This window comes from Urtica dioica, chromosome 8 (genome assembly GCF_054948205.1).
Source record: "Urtica dioica subsp. dioica isolate 48M chromosome 8, U.dioica_male_clone48M_v1_H2, whole genome shotgun sequence".
In the NCBI taxonomy this organism is placed as follows: domain Eukaryota; kingdom Viridiplantae; phylum Streptophyta; class Magnoliopsida; order Rosales; family Urticaceae; genus Urtica; species Urtica dioica.
In genome coordinates, this window is record NC_142763.1 from 12,927,295 (window position 1) to 12,946,480 (window position 19,186).

General features: G+C 35.3%; 2 protein-coding genes across 2 annotated transcripts; one reads left to right on the forward strand and one right to left on the reverse strand.

The window, feature by feature from the left end:
* Positions 1–11,237: 11,237 nt before the first annotated feature.
* On the forward strand, positions 11,238–13,587 carry LOC149388269 (protein NRT1/ PTR FAMILY 5.2-like). The gene is made up of 2 exons (XM_089623688.1): positions 11,238–11,806; positions 12,639–13,587. Exons 1-2 carry the CDS (start codon positions 11,238–11,240, stop codon positions 13,510–13,512), a joined length of 1,443 nt encoding a protein of 480 aa, XP_089479814.1. The 3' UTR covers positions 13,513–13,587.
* Positions 13,588–13,822: 235 nt separating this feature from the next.
* On the reverse strand, positions 13,823–18,579 carry BARD1 (breast cancer associated RING 1). The gene is made up of 13 exons (XM_089624537.1): positions 18,433–18,579; positions 18,300–18,353; positions 18,122–18,180; positions 17,853–17,948; positions 16,939–17,135; positions 16,517–16,807; positions 16,344–16,444; positions 16,057–16,243; positions 15,836–15,942; positions 15,654–15,741; positions 15,379–15,544; positions 14,949–15,067; positions 13,823–14,519 (listed from the first exon to the last, which is right to left on the reverse strand). The coding sequence occupies exons 1-13, from the start codon at positions 18,543–18,545 to the stop codon at positions 14,190–14,192; spliced, it is 1,908 nt and encodes a 635-aa protein (XP_089480663.1). The 5' UTR covers positions 18,546–18,579; the 3' UTR covers positions 13,823–14,189.
* Positions 18,580–19,186: the final 607 nt, after the last annotated feature.

The window sequence follows — 19,186 nt, forward strand, 5'->3', positions numbered from 1 at the left end:
TTTATGAATGATATCGTGAATTGAGCCAGTGGTCAATTTTTCCAGGTAAATGTATTCAAAGCTAGCATGATTGATATATAACTATAAATTAGTTGGTGTAGTCGCTATATATTGCAGTTAAAAATCTTTAGCTGTAACGATGAGTGTGTGGATGCAATCAGAATTCAGAACATGATTGATTTTCTTTCCCACTAGCATTAACCTAATATCCATTTTGAGCAGTCATATTATTTTGCCATCAAAATCATATTGAAATGGACAGAGCCACTATTAATGGTACAAAATTGGCATATGTTTCACGGTGTGATCTTGCCACTACACTAGAACAGAATTTATGAATATTTTTTGAAGCCCATATCCGGACCCATTTATTTGTATCTGGACCCGTTTAAAACTATCAGAAAGTCATTCCCTAGGAGGTGTTCTATTTTTAATTAATGCATATTGGAAGTTGTTTTTTTTTATCACGCGGTAATTACTAAATTAGGATTTAAATTATTCAATTTATAGGTACTTTATCATCTAATTTGACATATATATAGCATCTAATTTGAATATTGTGTCTAAATCTATGTTTTCTTTGTCATATTGTGAGTCTAACATATACAATATCAACATACGCACAAAGGAACATCATCATCATCTTAACCACGCACCACTCGCTCTCCGACGAATCAGGCCATGTCCGAGGTGGTTTCAGCCTCGTCTCAATCTGGGCGTTTTAATTAAGTTTTATTTTTGTTTTATTTAATTTTTATATTGGTTATTGTTTTAATTGAATCTCCGTATCAACTGGACCGTTCGTTTTTTTAAGGTCTAACGGCGACATTGGAAACAAACACTAGTAATTTTACTAGTTGAAAAAAAATTGACTAAATTGTATCCATAATAAAATTTTAAGGATTTATGTCGCCATTTTCTCCTAAAGAAATCCCGTTTTAGTCAAATTAATCTAATATCTATCAATCTAATATCCCTCAAACAAGGATATGCTAGGTTTAGGAGAAAGACTATATGCGTTCCTTGTTGAGTTTCGGCAAGAGTATAAAAGCCTTATGATGATTATGTCACAGTTTGATGGGATGGTAAACCCCCTCCTAGTGATCGTAGGGGCAGATTCTCATGGGAAAATATTATGTTATAAAGGTGCTGAGTTTCAATTTGGTAAATATAACTCAAAACTATTTATTTTCATTTTTATAGCAGTTAGGTACTGCTACAAAAATAGCTGCTGCAATATTAAATCAGTGCTTATTTCTTTCACGTTAAACGATATTGATATCTCATTGTTATTAGCACCGTTTAGCATAGTTTTGCTTTTAAAAAAGCGCTTTTATATTCTGCTTTTGAAACTTTTTTTTCAAAAGCAGACAAGTGTTTGGTAAATTATTTTTAAATTAGCTTTTGATGTTAGCAAAAGAAGATTTAGTGTTTGGTAAAATAAACATGATTATAAAAAAAAGACCAAAATAGGCATTTCTTTAAATATTAAATAGTAATTATTAGTGTAGCAATTCATATATATATATATATATATATATATATATATATATATATATATATATATATATTCTAATCGTAATTTGTAAATATTAAACAAAGGTGGACAAAAAAAGAATTTTGTAACTAACTAGGTCACTTTAAACTCAAAGTTTGAGATTTAGCTCACGTTTGAAGATTTTTAGAAAAATATATAGCCAATTATATTAGGTGGCACTATAGGTAATGGTTTAAAATTTCATATTTGTCCTTAAATAAATATAATGTTTTTTTCTTCTATATTCATCATTTTCTCTCTCTTGTTTTTAATTCGTCACTTTCTCTCTCCTACTTTTTTTTCAAATATTTTTTTTTCATCAAAACTTCAAAAATCCATATCTATCTCATACGAACTCGAAAATTGAGTGATTCCAAATCATACAAATTCGTGGCGTCGAGATCTTCAAAAATTTTGATGAAAAATCATGTTTAATGCATCATGTTTACGTTTCCATTTATTTTCAGATGATTTTCGAAAATTTTCAGTTATTTCCATGTCTATGGCAGTAACGTGATTTTTCTACATCTATGACATTAAACATGATTTTTCATCAAACATAATAGATCTATTTTTGAAGATCTCGGCGTCATGAATCCGTAGGATTTGGAATCACTCAATTTCAAGTTCATATGAGATAGATATGGTTTTTTTTTTAGTTTTTATGAAAAAAAAAAAAAAAAAAAAAAAAAAAAAAAAAAAAAACGGCGTAGGAAAAAAATAGGAGAGAGAAAGTGACAAATTTATTAATAGATAAGGGCAAATCAGACTTTTTTTTCTTATCAATCTGTTTGGCTATATTCCTAAAATTTGACAAGCATAGGTTAAAATAAAAAAAAAATAAAAAATAAAAGAAGTTTGCTTTTGACCATATTTCTAGAATGCCCAAAAAAAAAATTATTCTATTTTTAATATAAAGTTTTCTTACTACTGACAATATTTAAATTATGGATTTATCGCTCCAACTAAACTCACATCAATCTCATCTCTTAAATTATCCATACTACTCGTAGATGTCTGACACTTTTCACTTTGATCTTCACTTGTGTCGTTTTCGTTCTTCTTCATTGTTTTCTCAATCATGTTGCCTCTCAAGATGGCTAGTGGTCATGATCTTTAGGAGAGTCTAGTACGTCATATTTTTACCAATTTTGATGTCTTTAATTTATTCTTGTTGTTGTTTTCAACAATGTTTTGAATGACTGATGTTTTTGGCATGATAGTCTTACCATTTGAATGCCAATGATTCGAAAGAGGAAGTTTTTCGAGATTGGATCAACAAGAAGATGCTCGCTTTCTGGTTCAGATTATTTTCTAGTTTTCTTTTTCTTATGAATCGCATTAATTTAATGATCGTTAATATATGTCCAAGGTTTTTGGGTTTCTGCGTACTAAATAATCGTTACTATTTGTTAATGTTTTCTTCATCTTATTTTCAAATTTTTTTGCCTTGGGTTTATGTTGATGGCTACAAAAATGGAGAGAGAGAGAGAGAGAGAGAGTTGTTTTTAACGCAAAAAAAAAAAAAAAAAAAAAAAAAAAAAAAAAAAATAGTTGTAAAAATCGCATATTGAATTCAAAATCAATTACTACCTAATTGCCTATAATTATGAAAAGAGAACAGTTATTTGAATTTAATGTATATAATTGATCCCAAAATTTGAAAGAAAAAAAAATTGTACATTTAAGTCACAGACAAAAACAAAATTTTAATCAGTAATAACTATTGACACGTTATCGCAATGGCTATTTCTTTCAAAGTTTTGGAACGTTAACTATATTGAAATTACAACGTTTCAAAAATGCTACTTTACTAAAATACCCTATTAGTTTTCTATTGTCGTTTTATGAAAGTAGAAACTAATAGCATGCCTACAATTTTATCAGTAACATACATACTATTTTTTAAGATGTAAACATTTATTATTTTTTATGTTTATAGATTTTTTTTTTTAAGAAATTTGCTTACTGGTTAAACCCCATTTAATTTATATATTATCTATACTTTCATTTATATGAAAAATAATATCTAATGACGATTAAAAAGGATTATTTATTTAAATTTAAAACATCCACTACTTTAGAAATTCTATTGAGAAATTTCATTAATTGGGCTTAATAAACCATTAAATATCAAGATTAGACCCTAATGTTTAAAAATATCTAAATATGGACTTTTGACCCAAAATCGGACAAAAATACCCTTGATTCAAAAACCCCATATTTTTCTCTCATTTTCAAATGATTTTCATCACAATTCTTTTTCATGTACGATGTCGTACGATGCGATACGATGTTGTACGATGAAATACAATGTGAAACCCTCAAAATCGAAACTGAACACATACGATATCGTACGATGCTGTACGATGTCGTACGATGAGATACGATGTTGTACGATGAAATACAATGTGAAACCCTCAAAATCGAAACTGAACACATACCCAAACCCCACGAGCTCAGCGGTGAGCTCGACCACCGAAAATTCTAATCTAGCGCAACAAATTCGAACATGAAAAAGAATTGTGATGAAAATCATTTGAAAATGAGAGAAAAATATGGGGTTTTTGAATCAAGGGTATTTTTGTCCGATTTTGGGCCAAAAGTCCATATTCAGATATTTTTAAACATTAGGGTCTAATCTTGATATTTAATAGCTTATTAAGCCCAATTAATGAAATTTCTCATTCTATTCCTGTCGCTTTCCATTATATCCATGAGAATCATGTTTTGAACGAAAGGCCAATTCTCCACGAAATATGTATGATCACAGCTTTCCCTGTACAACAGTAGTCATTTTCGCACTTACAAAGCTTTAATGGTGATTGCCATTATTTGTAATGATGAGTGAGTAGCAACACAAATACTACAATCAGAATGTATATTATGGTACGAATATTAAGAGAAAGAACAAAACAATAATTGATATAATCAAATTGATTTATTTGAACAAAAAAAATGTCGAAAATTACAGTTTTTTAACTTTGAAATTGCTTGTGTCGATCATCATAGGTGAAATATACTAGTTGAAACATAAACCACAGTCTGTTTGGTTACTAATTAAAGCTTTCTCTATGAGGCTTATAAAACTCACAAATTTTCCAACAATTAAGTTTGTTAAGAGGGATTTTCTCTCATCTGAAAAATATATTAGTCCAATCCAAAAACGAAGAAACAAGGTAAACCCGGCCCAAGAAACAGAGTAAAAAGTCCAGAAACTTGATCAAAGGGCTGAAGGATGGAGAGAGGCTTGCCTTCACTTAAGCAAACATAAACCCCAGCAAAAGGCGACCCTTTCATCTCAACAAGAGAGGCTTTTTTTTTACCGCATCAAAAAGCAACCCCTTTTTCATCTCAACAAGTGAGGCTTGTTTTACATCAACAAAAGACAATACTCCTTTCCATCTCAACAAAAGAGGCTTGCCTTTACCTCAACAAAAGGCAACCGCTCTTTGGCCCCTCTTTCCATCTCAACAAAGGGAGCTTGCTTTTAACTCAGCGAAAAGCGGCCCATTTTTCATCCCAACAATAGAGGTTTGCCTTTACCTCACCAAAGGCAACTTCCCTTTCCATCTCAACAAAAGACCTCCAAAGTAAAATCAAATGTTATATATTTATTTATAATGGATATTGTGAGTAATAATATGACTAAATGTTTATTTCTGATAGTGACAAGAAATAGAGTGATATTGATTTCGACATATGTGTATTTGTTAGTGGAATGGCCACCTAGCTAGGCCACCGTGTTTTAGGCATTCTAGGATTATAAATAAGGACTTCCAAATAGTCCGGCTCAAACCACCAAGAAATCAATCACCTTACACATCGTACACATATTCATAACAATAAGCACATATATATAATATAAAACAATGATGAAGACTACTATCGGAGCAATATTACTGATGGTGGCGGCGATCATAGACGCTTCGTCGTCGTTCACTTCTGATGGCGGCGATCTTATGGCCATGACAAAGCCAAAGGCGGTGTTTGGCAATGCAATTAAGGGCGGGAACAGAAAGCTGGTGGTGATGATGGCTAAGCAGCTTTCGCCGAAAAACTGGTGCGTGCCGGAATACGGGGCTTATCTGCTTCGCCCCCCCATTTTCTATTATCCTTACAACCTGCGTCAAAGATTATTGGATCGCCTCTGCATGATCATAATAATAATAGTAGTAATTATCTACATGCATGCATGCAATGCAAAGGCTCCCAATTAAGCTGGCTATTATATATTATTATCAATAATTTCGTTATGTGTATTAGAGATCAAATATTTTCCATATGTGTCGTTTATGTCTATTAAACGATAAGTACGACAAGTTGTATTTTCCATATTTGTTTCATTGTATTTTCCTTTATTTCTTTTATGTTTCATGGTTATATAAAGCCATTTACTTGTACATTTCTCTTTAACATTGGAATAAACATTTTCACTCTCAATCATTCAAGATGAGAGTTAGTTTTTCTCTAATTCTCAAATCCAATTTATATCTATCATAACCTAGAAATGTAATATGGTATCAGAGCGAATTTCCGCATTAGATTTTCTAGGTTAGAGAAATTCACTTCGTCCTCCCCGATTTTCTCGACGATCGGAAAAGATCTCCGACGCGAGCCCGGTGGAATTTCACGAAGGTCAATTTCCTTTTACCTCCAAGTATTCCGGTTATTTGGCGCCTCTTTTTCTCGATTTCAAGTTCTTCTCACCATCGCTTCATCGACGGAAGAAGCTTCATCGACGGAGCGCATTGGAAGTTCGGAGTGTTTTTATCAAGATTCTAGTCCGGCGAATTTCAAGCCGTTTCATCAACAAGAATCTATTTCCGGCGTTTCAAGCCGTGTTAACTTTCAAGATCTTCTTCCGGCGATTTTCCGCTTTGTCAAGACTTCAAGATCTTTTTTTTCGGCGATTCAACGTCGTATCAACGGGTTCAAGATCACAATCCGGCGAGTCCCGCCGCGTCAACATTCAAGAATCTTCTTCTGGCGAGTCCCGCCGTGTCAACATTCAAGAGGCCTCTCCGGCGAATCCCGCCATGTCAAAGCTTCAAGATCTTCTCCGGCGAGTCCCGCCGTGTCCAAGTTACAAGGTTTCTTTCTCCGGCGAGTCCCGCCGTGCCAATATGATCAAGATTTTACTCCGGCAAGTTTTGTCGCGTCAAGACCCTTCTCCGCTGTTGGCGAAAAATCCCTCCCGAGTTCACCGAAACGATGTCGTACGATTATCTATTCAAGTACATCATCATCGGCGACACAAGTGTAGGAAAATCTTGCCTGCCCTTGCAATTCACCGACAAGAGTTTTCAGCCGGTTCATGATCTCGCGATCGGCGTCGAGTTCGGTGCTCGGATGTTCACCATTGATGGCCGTCCCGTCAAGCTTCAGCGGTGGTTCAAGAACCAAGCACAGTCTACGACTCTGTAACCTCGCGAATCGCTCGCTCCTCCTCCGATGGCCACTCAGCGTCGGTGTTCCTCTACTCCGACTCTTTCGCGACCCCTCTCTTCGCCAATCACTTCAGAGCCAACCCTTCGCTCTCCCTGACCTGCAAAACCAGCTCTTCCTCAGCAATTTGCCCAAATGGATTTTGAATTCCAGCGAGAGTTTTTTGTTTCAGAGGCTATTCTCTCAAAGCCGACGCTCGCGACGAGATCGTCTCTTTCGCTTCTCGGTTCCCAGATTCCGACTCCGACGAAGCCATCGCACTTCTGTCGAAAGCCGATTCCGCGAGCAATAATCTGTTGTCTTCTGGCGCTTCGATCGCCGAGGAGAGTTGTTTAGAAGGAAGTAAGGGATTCGTGCAACAACCTTCTCTCTACCAATCTGTTTCTGGTTTTCTCAGGCCAGACTCTCCTGAAACGACATGTAGATGAAACCCAAGTACGGGTTGTTCTCCGTCTTCGGGTCTATTCCGGAGCCGATAAGGTACTGAATGGTCTTCTCGATCTGCCTCATGTCGACGCGGCCGGAGAGGTAGGGATACTTGTTGAGCAAGTCGCCGTGGCGGTTCTCCTCGGCGGTCCAGGTGCGGGTCCAGTCGCCGTGGAGGTCATGACAAAGTTTCAGATTGATGTGTTTGTTTAAAAATATGCACCGAAGGTGTTCGATAAAATGCCTCTGAGAGATTTTTTTTTCAAAACAAGACCGGTTCTTCACAAAGTCAAATTTTTTTCTTCATTCATTCGATCGAGGTCTTCTCCGAGTTGTCTTCTCCGATATCCAAGTTCAATCCAAGATGAACTTTCGGGAAAGTTCATCTTGCGGGGGTGTATTAGAGATCAAATATTTTCCATATGTGTCATTTATGTCTATTAAACGATAAGTACGACAAGTTGTATTTTTCATATTTGTTTCATTGTATTTTCCTTTATTTCTTTTATGTTTCATGGTTATATAAAGCCATTTACTTGTACATTTCTCTTTAAGATTGGAATAAACATTTTCACTCTCAATCATTCAAGATGAGAGTTAGTTTTTATCTAATTCTCAAATCATATATCTATCATAACCTAGAAATGTAATAGTGTGTGTTTTTAAGCGTCATTAAAAATAAATAACTGTGTCATGCGTCTATATAGCTAGCTACTCTGCATCTACTATTTGTGTTGTATTGCATGCATGTATATTTTCGTCTTAATTTGCTGTGTCTCCGTGTGTCTTTGCTTGAATAATAAAATGTTTCAATGTTATGCGTGTTTCAATACTATGTTCTTGCTCTCTGTTTGGATGCTAATAAATTCGGTATCACTAATATTTCGTTTGGTTATTGGGGATATCAAAATGACTCTTTACCTATTTAAATATTAAAAATGTAGTCAAATATTCATGACTAATATCAGTATGCTTGCATGTATCTTGTTATAATTTGAGTTATTTTCAGTATTAGATGATTATTTTAATATTTAGCGCATACAATGTCTAATAAATGCATCATTTCCTTCGCTCTCAAATATATAAGTTAAAATTTATAAAGATAGCTTTACTGACATTATTTGAACAAAAAATTAGCTAAATAGTCAATTGAAACGTTTAGAATTACTATATTATGACCAACATTTCATAAATTTTAGATAAATAATCATAAAGATGATGTGGTCTAATAAATGAAAGTGATTATTTAACTAAGATTTAAGTTTGTAAATATGTGAAAATGACTATTTATCTAAGATTTACGAAACGTTGATTATTTAGCAAAATGTCATACAGTAAATTTAGCTTTCACCTAATGGACCCTTATTTAAAATTGTGATCTCTTGTGGTTTGTTATATATCCTTACGGTTGAAAATCGTTATGTATAATCAAATTGAAAAAAGTCATTGTAAACGTATTTTCTTTTCCAAAACGAGAGAATACATTCCTCATAATATTATATTAAATATTATTTTTTGCATGATATTAAATACTTGCATTGGCATTTTGAATTTTTTCTTATCAAACAAAATGAGATTATAATTAAAGTTCCCTGATCAAAACAAAAATTATTATGTTGAGTAAAATAAAAAAAGGCAAAAGTTACACTTTCACTCACTACTACAAAATAGAACTTACACTACTTACACTACGGTAGTTTTAATTGTCGTGCAAGGTTTGAAGGACAATTTTGTCTCCGTCGTGTAAGCACGCCGTGGGAGCTTGAATGATGATTTTTTAAATTCTTGATATTTATTGATTCAAAATTCTTGATAATTGATGTGCTCTATTTGTATTAATTCTGTATTTTCAACAAATTATAGTTTGATTTTAGTGTGGACATATATATTCGATATATATTTTTAGTGCTTTATTTTATTTAAAACTATATTTTTAGTATATTCTACAATATTTTTCCGTACTTGTCGGTTCTTTTCCCATGACATGGGAGCCTCAAAACGGCATGAAAATTGACATTTAAAACCTAGGACAAGCGCACATAACTATTTATTTACTGCAGATTTCAAAGGAATTGCATATCATTTCTTACAATATTATTTTATTAGATTAATCATTATTATATTTAAGCATTAAAATTTGTTGCGTGCTTTCATTATGAAGTTTTGTTTCAAGTATGAGCACATCACATGCACTAATAAGGGAATAAGGGTATCAAAAATTAAATGTTTTAAACGGAGTTTAAGCCTAACGTGGCGAAGAATTTTCATATCTACTTTTAAAGAGCATCTTAGCTGATTTATACATTAATTTACAGACAATAGGGTCAACTGTATTATAATCAATTCCCGGTTCAACTGTACGTGTGACAACGTCGTACTTGTATTTTTCTCCAAAGAAAATTGCTAAAGTTGCTGAGCCATTTTGACAATTTCTAAGCAAATATGAATATTACAACCACAAGAAAAAGTCGGTCAAATAATGACACTGAATTCCATCACTACTACGACGCTAGATGTATCATGCATCAGATAAATAGTCCCAAAAAAAAGCCAAAACAAAATATAAAATGGAAAAAAATAAAGAATCACAAATAATAAACATGAACTACCTGAACTAATTAGCTTATTATCTTCAGGACGTGCAATATTAATTATAATGGAGGATAATAATGGCAACCTAGAATCAGCTGGAGGAGATCAAGATTACACGCAAGACGGGACGGTCAATCTCAAGGGCGGACCTGTTTCCCGATCAAAGACGGGTCGATGGAGGGCTTGTTCTTTCATCGTTGGTAATACATATATATTAATCAATAATTTGATAATTTCTCTATACATACATATATATATATACATACATATATATATATATATATATATATATATATCAAGCATGCATGCATGCATGGGTTGATTGATCAACGTTACTAGCTCTCCTTATAATATAATATAATATAATATAGGGTATGAGGTGTTTGAGAGGATGGCTTATTATGGGATATCAACGAACTTGGTGTTGTATTTGACGGAAAAGCTACACGAAGGAACTGTGGTGTCATCAAACAATGTGACTAATTGGGTTGGCACAGTTTGGTTGACACCAATTTTGGGAGCATATATCGCTGATGCTTTTCTCGGCCGATACTGGACTTTTGCCATTGCTTCTGCTATTTATCTTACGGTATATATATTCAATAACTATTATTCTCTACTCATATATCTCTATATATAGGTCATTATGTGTCGTTTGAATTTTTATTTTTTTTATTGAGTGTGATTAATTAAATTTCATGTATATAACTTCACATGCCCTATAACCTCAGGTTTAATATTCATAGCTTTAACAAAACAAAAAAAAAAACAAAAAATCAGAATTCATCTAAATGAAAGATAATAATCATGTGAAGAAAATATATATAAAAGCTAACACAAAAATACATTTGAATTAAAGTATCATTTTTGGAATACGTATCAAACCAATTTGGCAGTTTGATGAAAATTAGCATTTTATTTTTTTTTCTTACATGAAATTAAATGTGAGGTACTCACAAAGTATACAACTTCTTTTTTATTTTAAGTCTATTAGGTAAATAGTCACATTTACAGTTTGACATTGTTAAATAGTCAACGTTTCGTAAATCTTAGATAAATAGTCACTTTCATATATTTAGACGTAAATCTTAGGTAAATAGTCACTTCCATTAATTAGGTGACATCATCTTTATGGTTATTTATCTAAGATTTACGAAATGTTGGTTAGATTCCAAACGTTATAGTTGACTATTTACTTAATTTTTTGTTTTTTTTTTTTTACAAAAAACAGGGAATGACACTATTAACCCTAACGGTTTCGCTGCCAGCGCTGAGACCGCCCTCGTGTGGGCCCGGGATCAAAGCCGATCTCTGCAACAAACGGGCCACGGGGTTCCAAAAGGGCATATTCTTCGCGGCGCTGTACATAATCGCGATCGGCACCGGCGGAACGAAGCCCAACATCTCGACGATGGGCGCGGAGCAATTCGATGTCTTCGAGCCCAACGAGAGGACCCAAAAGCTCTCGTTTTTCAATTGGTGGGTGTTTAGCATCTTCTTTGGCACCCTCTTTGCAAACACGTTCTTGGTGTACATTCAAGACAATGTGGGCTGGGCTTTGGGTTATGGGCTTCCCACAATTGGGCTTGCGTTGTCGATTTCGGTGTTCTTCGTTGGGACTCGATTTTACAGGCACATGTTGCCTTCTGGGAGCCCTTTGACAACGATTGCTAAGGTGCTTTTTGCAGCTTTGTCAAATTGGAAACTCACTCTTCCAAATGACCCAAACGAGCTTTATGAGCTTAGCTTGGAAGAATATGAATTGTCTAAAAAGTTCAGGATTGACCATTCACCTGCATTAAGGTACTTTTTTATTATCATTATTTTTTATATAGGTTTTTTTGTTCACGTGATATTTATCACCTTTTGATTAAAATATAAATGTATCACTGTATAAATAGTATCATCACAATATTGGGCAAATTTTATATCTGAAAATAAAATAAAATAAAATAAAGTTAGATACAACTCTAATCATCAATGTTGCTTGAGTTAGTGTCCACGTCTAATCTCAAACATAACTCGTGGTCAAACATGCCTCCGTTTTTATTTATTTTAGTTTATAAAAAATAAAAATAAAAAATAATAATAATAATAATAATTAATTACTGTAAATTTTATATATTTTTGTCTATTTTCTGTAACTCGGCCGTTGTAAAATTGACGATACATTTAATTTAGGTACTAATGGTTATAAGATAATGCATATATATTAAAATGCTTCGGAACAACATGCATGTAACATTTAGTTTAGGTTACTTTCAGTGAACCATCCAAGTTTTCGGTTAATAGTTAACCCCAAACAATTTCAATCAAGTTAATTGAGATTGATCAATTTTTTTTACAATTAATTGAACAACTAAGCCACCAAAATTTGGAGATTTTTTAAAGTAAATAGTCATTATGATGCTGTGATATTGTTTGAATGTTTTTATCATTCAATTTATACCATTGAAGTCTGATGGTTATTTTCAATATTATTAACGAATATTTACAACTATTAATGTCTTTTTTTGCTTTGTTAATAAAATCTCGTGCATATTCACTTGAAATTTACTAAAGGTTTGCTATATGGCAAAACATGAGTTTTCAGATAGCCTTTTTTCTACGTGAATATAATACTTTTCCGATACAGGTTTTTGGACAAAGCAGCGATAATGATGAGCGAGGAAACAACCCCTCAGCGAAATCTGTGCACGGTGACCCAAGTGGAAGAAACGAAGCAAATGCTGAAGATGCTTCCCGTCCTTTTGGCCACGTTCATCCCGAGCACCATCGGCGCTCAACGCCACACCCTCTTCATCGAGCAAGGCTCCACCATGGACCGAAGGCTCCCCGGGACGGGATTCGAGATCCCACCGGCCTCCCTCGGCGCCTTCCTCACCCTCTTCATGCTCGCCTCCCTCGTCCTCTACGACCGCCTCTTCGTCCCCATCGCCCGAAAGTTCACGAAAAACCCCCGAGGAATCTCCCTCCTCCAGCGCCTCGGAACGGGCTTCACGCTCCACGTCCTCGTCATGACCGTGGCCTGCCTCACGGAGCGCAAGAGGCTCGGGGCTGCCCGGGAGAGCGGGGCGCTCGGAAAAGACGATGTCGTCCCTCTCTCGGTGCTCGCCCTCCTCCCCCAGTTCGGCCTCGCGGGGGTGGCCGAGTCTTTCGTCGAGACCGCCAAGCTCGAGTTCTTCTACGACCAGGCGCCGCACGGGATGAAGAGCCTCGGGACTTCTTACTTCACCACGAGTCAAGCCGCCGGGAATTTCCTTAGTGGGTTCTTGCTCTCCGTGGTCTCGAGGTGCACCGAGGGGCGGGGAAGGAAGGGCTGGATCGAAGATGATCTTAATGAGTCTCGGCTGGACTATTACTACGCTCTCTTGACGTCGTTGAGCTTGCTGAATCTGGTTTTTTTTCTTCTGGTTGCGAAGCTGTTTGTGTATAATGCCGATGCGGCGGAAGCTGGTTCGGAGCAGAGGGGTGATCACTCGGGCGAGGTTGAAGAAGCTCGTAATTAGCTGCGTCTTTTTCTTGGAATGTTTCTTTTGCCGACTCTCATTTTTGGTACATTCATATATGCAGTGCAGTTGTTATTAACTCAATTAGATAAATGTACTTTAGATAAAATTTGCAAAATTTTGAGGGGTCCGTACACAGTACACTACCGGATAACTGATAATCTTACAGGATACAATAATATGGATGCAAACAAAAAATGAAAAAATATAAAGATTGTATTCATTTTTTTAACAGGACTGTATTCTTTTGGATGCTATAAGGCTGCCATTGCAGAGATGACTTTCAGAATTAATAATAAATTTCCAAAGCTTTTTCAAAACAAATTAAATGGCATTTCCTACTAAATTGCTTTATTAACTTCGTTCATCCGGTAAATAATGCCAATATTTCAAGCACAAACATGAACAAAAGACTTGTATCAAAACATTTTCACCCAACATCTATCCCACAACCTAATAGTACATAAAAAGCCTCTTAGATATTGACTCCTAAGAAGTTCTTTGCTCTCTAGATGTGTAAGAGGGTATATCAAAAAAATCACCGTTATGCTAGCATTTAGGTGAGAGAGTTAGACCCACTGACATATACCAGAAACCTCGATCCTAAATCTGAAGGTTTTCTCTTACCTTACGAATCAAAAGCTTTCGATAACCAAATGACTAGGGCATAGCAGCTATTAGCAGACAGGCTGTAACTTATAACCAGCGATCGATTCCAAAAGCCAAGTGTGACCGACAACTTTAGAGCCGGTTTGGAGAGCCACATCTTCAGCCTCGCTCATCCTTCTCCAAAGAACCGAGACTTCTTGCCCGAGCTTCGAACCTTCTGGCGAGTCAATATTGTAAACAACCAGTGCTCGTTCCGAGCTTTTCTGGGCAAATATTTCTTCCCTGCTTTTGACCAAAGTCCCTCCTGCTGCTATAACCAAGTCCTGAAGGTCTTCCAAGTACAACGGCGCAAAATCACCTACGAAGTAAAAGCTCAACCCCCTGAAGAGTTTTGGTTCCTGTAGAGAAAAACAATCGATCAGCATTCCAAAAAAGAATGCAACGAAAAATGGTCAAAGGGTTTTAAGTAATCCTAGTCTATTGACATACTTGGTCAAAGTAAATTTGAGAATGAAACAATAATTCCTATTATTTTACTATCTGTAAAATACGGAATAAGATTGCATTTCTTCTGAAAACAAGATATGGCGTGATAATCATAATATCATTTTTCCAACTTAATCAAAATCGTCCACACCTATACCAAGATTGAAACCAATTATAACATAATTGAGAACATATGTAGGAGTTCAACCACTAAACAATTTTAAAGTGATATGCTTAAACTTCCATTCGCTGAGATTTTGTATTTAGGACGCATAGATGGTTGTATAAACTTGGCAAAAAAATATTAGTGTTGGTATGTTCATCCATGGAAACAAACTTACATCATTTGCTGCTCTAATCCTGCCATTCTTTGGACTGTCACGGCAACCATAGTTGTCTAGACAAACTTCGAAAGGTTCTTCATCGACATGACTCTTAGATTCAATGCACGCTTTGATCCCTGAACATGCAATTTTACAACTTTGTTATGATATATTAAGGAGTGAAGAGGCTCATTTATTGCATAATTCAATAATTAAAAAAATCACTGCAGTGAAAATCTAAAAAAAAAATACTCATAAATAATAATGAGATATCAACGCGAGGTTGAAAATGCTGATTTCGATGAAATTCCAGTGGGTCATCCTCACAGGACTACCAGTTATCAACAGAAACGCCATTTTCCAAAAGAAACACCAAATATCCAGTACAAAACATGAATTTATGTGCATTTAGAATTGCCATGAAGTAGAAGCTGAGTCAATAACTTACAATCGACTTTAACAACCCATCTTCCATTTAGAATTGCCATGAGAACCTTCAAAGTCCTTGTACAAGCACCACTTTCATCAGTGGCTGCAATAACATGCGTCACATTTGGGTTCCAATACTTCGAAACTGTAGAACCATTCATCTTTCCGAACTTCACCATCAGAGTCTGTACCAAAAAAGAACAAAATGGGGTGAGAAATGATGGATACTGTCTTCACTGAAATATCATATTCCACATTTTTGTGCAAATTGGTCAGGGAAGGAGGAAAAAAAACCTTGTCTTCTGTGGACAAAGCAGATCCACAAAGAATCCATTTTTTCTCTCCTTCGGGTACAACGGCGGGACTGGGTAACGGAAAGCCCCTGTAAAAAAAAACAACATTAGAAAATTAAAGTCAAATACTATAAAAGATTTATAACTTTTATTTCATCCACGATAGTGACTAGTGAAACTTACACTGCAGCCGGCTTGGCATGGTCTGGGCCGACATTTTTCCCAGATTTCGACTTTTCATTGGGGAATTTCATTGTAGAATGAGATGCACACAGCATGAGAAATTGTGCCTGCATCAACAGTAAGAAAGAAAAAAAAAAGCACATTACAAAAAAAGTCATAATATACAATACATGGTATTTGAGATCAGGACTTTATCGCACGAGAATCAACAGAATTCGTACATTGTCCCAGCGGCATTTCGAGATCTTCATCGCACATGGAATATGATAACTTCTTCGACAGGATTTAAAGTAGCACCCCAGAGCAGCCCCTTTTTGCCCGCACTTGGAGCACTTTAGCTTCGCGCCTCTTGCCACTTCAGCCTTCAAATTCTCAGCCTTATCTCCAACATAAAAAACTTGGGGAGCCCTGGACTCACAAATTCCACGGTAAGAGTCTTTATATACTCAACACCTTTTTCTGTTAAAGACTAGCAATTGTATCCTCGACCATGGTAAGGATAACATACCAATCAATGCATAGTTTATGAACATGTATGACACTGGAATGCATCGCTTCTTCGCCGTCTACAAGCCTCTCATTCATAAAGTGTAACATCACTCCCGAGTCCTGATCAAGAACCATACATTAGTTACATTAAAAGTTTTTTAAATTACAATTAGTTTGGTAAAGTAAACTTACCTCCGAGATTTTGGAGGAATGGCAAAATGCGCAATCTGCTGTATTGAAATGAGGGCCCTCCAAAGTTTGAAGCTTCAGATCCGAGTTAGGCGTCGAAATTCCAGACACTGCTCCTACTTGGGTTTGATCAGCCTTGCTCGTGTTTGACTGTCCTGGCCCGTAGGTCAATTGCTTTTGTCTTTTCACTCCCCTAAAAGCATTATCATCGTCGAATCCAGACCTATCGTTGCTGTGCTTCCCTATTCTAGAATGCTCATTACGTCCTCTTTTAAGTAAAGAGTTATCGGCGATCTGAAAAAAGAAAAAATTGCATTCAGTTATAATATAATCAACCAACCTATATCAGGAAAAAATGCATTCACTAACCACGTGCAATTTGAGAAGATAAAAACCACATCAAGCAAATAAAATTCTGAACTTACACGCTCGCTACATTGGAAAGAGCTATCATTATCTGAGCCTTTAGCATCGCCAAATGAAGGCGGGCTGTCTGGGGCAGATTGTGCCGCGGGATTGACACCCATCTCCACAATTGCACGGCATTGCGGTGATAATTTATTTTTCTCTTCAAACTTGAAATTAGTTGAAGCTGGGCTATGCGATGTGTTTCTATCATCATCTGTAAAAGCAATGCATTATAACTTACCATCATTGGGATAACTGACAGCATTATTGAGCAGGTACAAGAAACATGTAAAAGAACTAATAATGCAATATTCTATACATTCCCAGCATTTTGTTGGATTCTTAATTAAAGTGTAACGAAAAAATGGATAAAGTGGCTTATTTTACAAAAAATCATCCTACCAAACTTCCGACAAAAGCACTTGAGACTTGTAATTAAAAAAAATCTTGATATCACAAATCAAAGATGTAAAAAATCACTAAACCCAGATTACTTTCTTTCAGGTAATAGAAAATGGTGAATCCTAAGAGAAAATTAGACTCCGGAAAAAAATCTAAAAGAGAAAAATTTAATTTTTAACTAACAATATCCTTGGAAAAGAGAACAACAACAAAATTTCAAAGAATTTCTTGAGCGCCATAAACATTTTTAGGAAGATAAATACCATCAATATTTTGGCTGATTTCATGGGCGTTTAAAACATCAGAAATAACTATTTTACTCTTTAGATTATCCTCCTCTAGCCGAGCTTTGCACCAAGCAGTTGATAGAATCAATCTCCAAACCTAAATCTTTAATCTTTTTTAATAATAATCAAAAACAAAATCACCTAATCACAATCTCTATTTCAGCTCCTTGCGATTTCACATCTGTTCAAGTGCTTTAAGAAAAACTTAGTATTAAAGCATGCTTTGAGAAAAAAGAACCCACCTGGACAAGCAGACTGAATCAAATTGGCAGAGAATGTGGCATCCAAGCATTTGTATATTGTAGCCATATTATCCAAGAAAGGTAAATGTCTCGGATCTGCGACGATACCAAAAAAATTACATCTAAAGGTGATAATCGGAATAAAAAACATTAAGCCCCTCATTAAAACCTAAGATAGATTTCATTCGCATTGGCTACTGTGAAGCCCAAATCAAGAAATAAAAAATTTATGATCCCAAACATATATACAAATTTGGGAAAAATCATACCTTTTTCAACAAATTTGGCCTTACAGACAGAACAATCAGCAGATCCCGGTACACAAGAACTACGATTTTACATGAAGAAAAAAAAAATTCAACAATACGACGGAGAAATGTGAACTTGAATTTATTGAAGAAACGCAAAGCATATCAAACAGCGATTAACGAACAATAAGAATCTCACCGGCAAAACACATGATTGCAAGGCAATAAAACCGGCCGATTAAACAAACACAAGCTGAAAAAAGAACAATACCAAACACCTGTTATTTGTTCTTTCTTTTATTTTTATTCGAAAAAAAAAAATAAAGACCTACCAGAGAGGGCATTTGAGCTCGAGACCCAGCTTCTGAAAGTTGAGAACCCATGGATTCAGAAACCGACTGTTATTGTTACCTGAAAGTGAAAAAGAAGAACCTTCCATTTTCATTTCACTTTGTAGAACTCGATTCTTCGTCTCTGGGTTTTATGCTGAAGTGAACTGAACTGATCATTTTTAAGTAGTTCTCTCATTTACAGTGAATGCAACACGTGTACGGCGTAGATTATCTGTATTGCAGATCTGAGTAAACACGTGGCAGTTGAATGTGCGAAAGTGAAAAACGACGGCGTTTTAGTCCGCGCTCATTTTTGCTTATTTGTGTATTCCCGCGCGATGTGCTATTACCTGCTGTCCGATAATTTAACAAAAATTAAAAAATACAAAATTTGGCGCGAGATGTGGCTTTTTTTTTAGTTATTTTGAGTCTTTGACTTTTGGGGGGAATATATATTTTGGGTCAATGAAACATTTAATCATATTATCTTCTATGAATTTAAGTGACTTTAATTTTATGACAAAATGGCTTGTTTGGATAGAATTGGATCCACTTTCAACTCCTTGTGAGGTCATTGGTCATATAGCTTGCACCTTTTTTTCCATGCGTGTGTCTTGTCTTTTTTTTAAGTTCGTGGTTTCCTATATTTCCTCATTGTCATTTATCTCCCATAATTTGAAGCAAACATCTAGATTATATCTCCCATGTTAGTCTCACTCTTATGTTGTCGGGGCATCATAATTATGGTTCAGCC